The sequence below is a fragment of the Aplysia californica genome, unplaced genomic scaffold (assembly GCF_000002075.1).
Source record: "Aplysia californica isolate F4 #8 unplaced genomic scaffold, AplCal3.0 scaffold00112, whole genome shotgun sequence".
In the NCBI taxonomy this organism is placed as follows: Eukaryota; Metazoa; Mollusca; class Gastropoda; order Aplysiida; family Aplysiidae; genus Aplysia; species Aplysia californica.
Genome location: NW_004797382.1, coordinates 415,512 through 418,428, shown reverse-complemented (window position 1 = coordinate 418,428; position 2,917 = coordinate 415,512). Strand labels below are relative to the sequence as shown.

At 51.0% G+C, this 2,917-nt stretch overlaps 1 protein-coding gene across 1 annotated transcript in view; it reads right to left on the bottom strand.

The window, feature by feature from the left end:
- Window positions 1-132: 132 nt before the first annotated feature.
- LOC101848281 (histone-lysine N-methyltransferase 2D) overlaps window positions 133-2,917 on the bottom strand; it is a gene marked incomplete at its 3' end in the record, with an annotated part of 14,734 nt that continues 11,949 nt past the window's right edge. Inside the window, 1 exon segment of the mRNA XM_013081029.1 lies at window positions 133-2,218. Coding sequence (XP_012936483.1) covers window positions 133-2,215 — 2,083 coding nt within the window.

Genomic DNA, 2,917 nt, shown 5'->3' with positions numbered 1-2,917 from the left:
AATAGATAGATAGATAGATAGATAGATAGATAGATAGATAGATAGATAGATAGATAGATAGATAGATAGATAGATAGATAGATAGATAGATAGATAGACGAGTTATGGCGTGTTTCCTGCCCGTGGACTCACCAGAGTGTTCATTGCCCGGTGAGACCGGCGGGGACTCGCTGGCCGGGGAGCGCAGACGAAGGTCTTCCTCTTTCTCGTTGTCCGTGACGGAGGCATTCCTAGACCTGGCCGGGGAGGGCGTGTTGCTCCGCGCGGAGCTCCTGTCTACGTCAGGTGACAGCAGCGGCGACCTTGACCTCATTTCCTCCTCCAAGCCACGCCCACTCAGGTCTGCTTCCTCACGGTGGTGAAGTGACTGCTCTCCCTGACCCGTACCTCGCTCATGATGATGATGATGTAGATGATGTTGCTGTAGATTATGATTGTGGTGTTGTCGATGATTGCGCTGATCGATATCACCGTATTCTTCGCTGTAGGGCTGTGGTTGTGGTTGTAGTGGGTGTGGTGGTGGTGGGGAAGATGATGATGATAATGATGATGATAATAATGATGGTAGTGATTGTGGTTGCGGTAATTGTAGTGGGTGTGGTGGCGATGATGATAATGATGATGATGGTGGGGGTTGTAAGAGATGTGATGATGACGACAATGGTGGTGATGCTGATGTTGATGCTGATAGTGGTTGTGTTTGCGGTTGCGGGGGTTGTGATGGTGGTGGTGGTGGTGGCGGCGATGGTGGACCACAGTCAATAGGTCTCCAGGGTAGTTTGGAGGTCCGTGGACTAACCACAGCGGCTGTCAGGTTCGGGGAGGAAGGGGGCGTGGCGTCTGTGACGTCATCTGGTGCCGATCTCTTACGATTGGAGGAGATACCGGAGGAGGTGGGGTTGGTAGGGGGAGGAGACGGAGGGGGTGTGGCTCGTGTCGCTCTTGTCGCTGCCGTTGTTGTTATTGCTGTTGCTGTTGTTGTTGTTGATGATGTTGTTGTTGCATTCCTCTCCTCGTCTCTGAGCGCGCCGTGTGGATGTGCTGGGGGTGGGGAAGGGAGTGGAGACGAAGACTGAGGCAGAGAGTTTCTCGTCACAAACGTTGCTGCTGTGTCGGGTGCAGTAGCTCGCCGGCCACCCGGTGAACACTGTCCAGAGTTCGAGTCCCATTTTTCCGACGCGCTCGCGTTCATCAAACCGCGCTCGTGGTCCTCGGGGTTGTTGTTCTGCCCGTGTGGACTACGACTGGGGTTCGAGTCGTCTTTGTGAGGGCTACCGCGATAGCCCAGGGCCCTGTCTGGGTTTGTTGGAGACTGAATTCGATTTTGGTTTTCAGAGCCGAGACGGATGTGTTTGGGAGAGGGGTGGAAGTCTCTGAAGGCGTGGGTTCCAGTCTCGCCGACGTCGCGCAGTAGGGAGCGGCTTGAGATGACCGGCTGGAGGGGGGAGAGGTGGTTCTGAGACACAAACAATGGGGGAGGGGCTTGAGGGGTGGGCGTGGCAGAAAACGTGGAGGAGGGCGGGGATAGTGAGGATGGGCGTGCCGGGTTGCGACTCATGAGGTACAGCTGCTGGTAGTGGTTTCTGTACAGGAGGTCCATCATGTGCTGCTGCTGCTGTTGCTGCTGTTGCTGCTGCTGCTGCTGCTGTTGTTGTTGTTGTTGTTGTCGCTGGAAGTGGTGATGCTGCTGATGCTGAGACGCTAACAGAGACATGGGCCCTCGGTCTCCGATTGAGTCTCTCGCCTCTCCCCCCATAAGTCTTAGACCGATCGCCCCAAGGTCTCCGAATTTCCGCTGTCTTTCTAGAACGTGGAGCTGGTATTGTTTGAGATCGTCCAGATAGCTGGCGTCTTTGTGAAGGCTGTCCATCATGACGTCAGCACTGCCCCGCCCACCAGGGGAAGGGGGCGGGGACTCGGACAGAGCAGACGTTCTAGAACTCACCGGAAGCTTCTCGTGGCCCTGCCTCCTGTCGCTTTGAGAGTCCATCACGCTGTCGTCACTTCCTGTCCTCAAGTAAGCCGACTCCTTGACTCCCAGACGCTGGGGAGAATGACGTCCGTTGTGTGCGACGTCATTACTGGTCGTTCTCGCCTCACCCTCGTCGTCTGAGATATCGTCGATATTGATGTCTTGCTCTTTATCGTCACCGTTATCTACGCCCTCGTCATCCATTTTGACGATTCCTGGAGACTTTGGGCTTGACGGCTGCATACTCTAGGAGGAGAAACAGAAAAGAGATTCATTACAGTTAACTTCTTAACTGCTCTATGGACGTATGTATCCGCTTATGTTCTCCAATATTGGGTCACTGCTATCTTCATTCTCTCCTGGTTTATAGAGGTGGGTTTAGTTTAGTTTTAGTAAGAGTTTCACGACAATTGCAACACAATAAGGTCACATATACATGTAAATTTTAAGAGAGTAACATAAACAAAGATGGAAGAGAGATCAGAACGATACACGAATGTTGGAAAGAAAGAACAAATTATACGAGAGCACCCTCTAATCCCCAGCAGAGGTAGGTTTAAGAAAATGATACTGGCGCTTGTTCTATTCGCTACCTCCGGATGACAAAGTTCTCTCTCACATTTTTGGCCGTTTTGAGTTACTGTGACCAAGAGCTCAGAAACCAATTTTGTTCTATCTGCTCTTTCAAAATCGTACGATAATTCAGAGTTGTTATCAAGACGTTCAAAGTACCGCATTCGAAAAATCTTTTCACATTGTGAAACTCAAAATTGTTTACGCCAACTATCTCAAAACTAGGTTGTGAGCAGATAGAACTGTGTACTTCTAAGGTAGTGTATTGTTAAAATTTGTTGTTAAACAAGGCACTGCGACTCTGTTTGACTCTCTCTCTCTCTCTCTCTCTCTCTCTCTCTCTCTCTCTCTCTCTCTCTCTCTCTCTCTCTC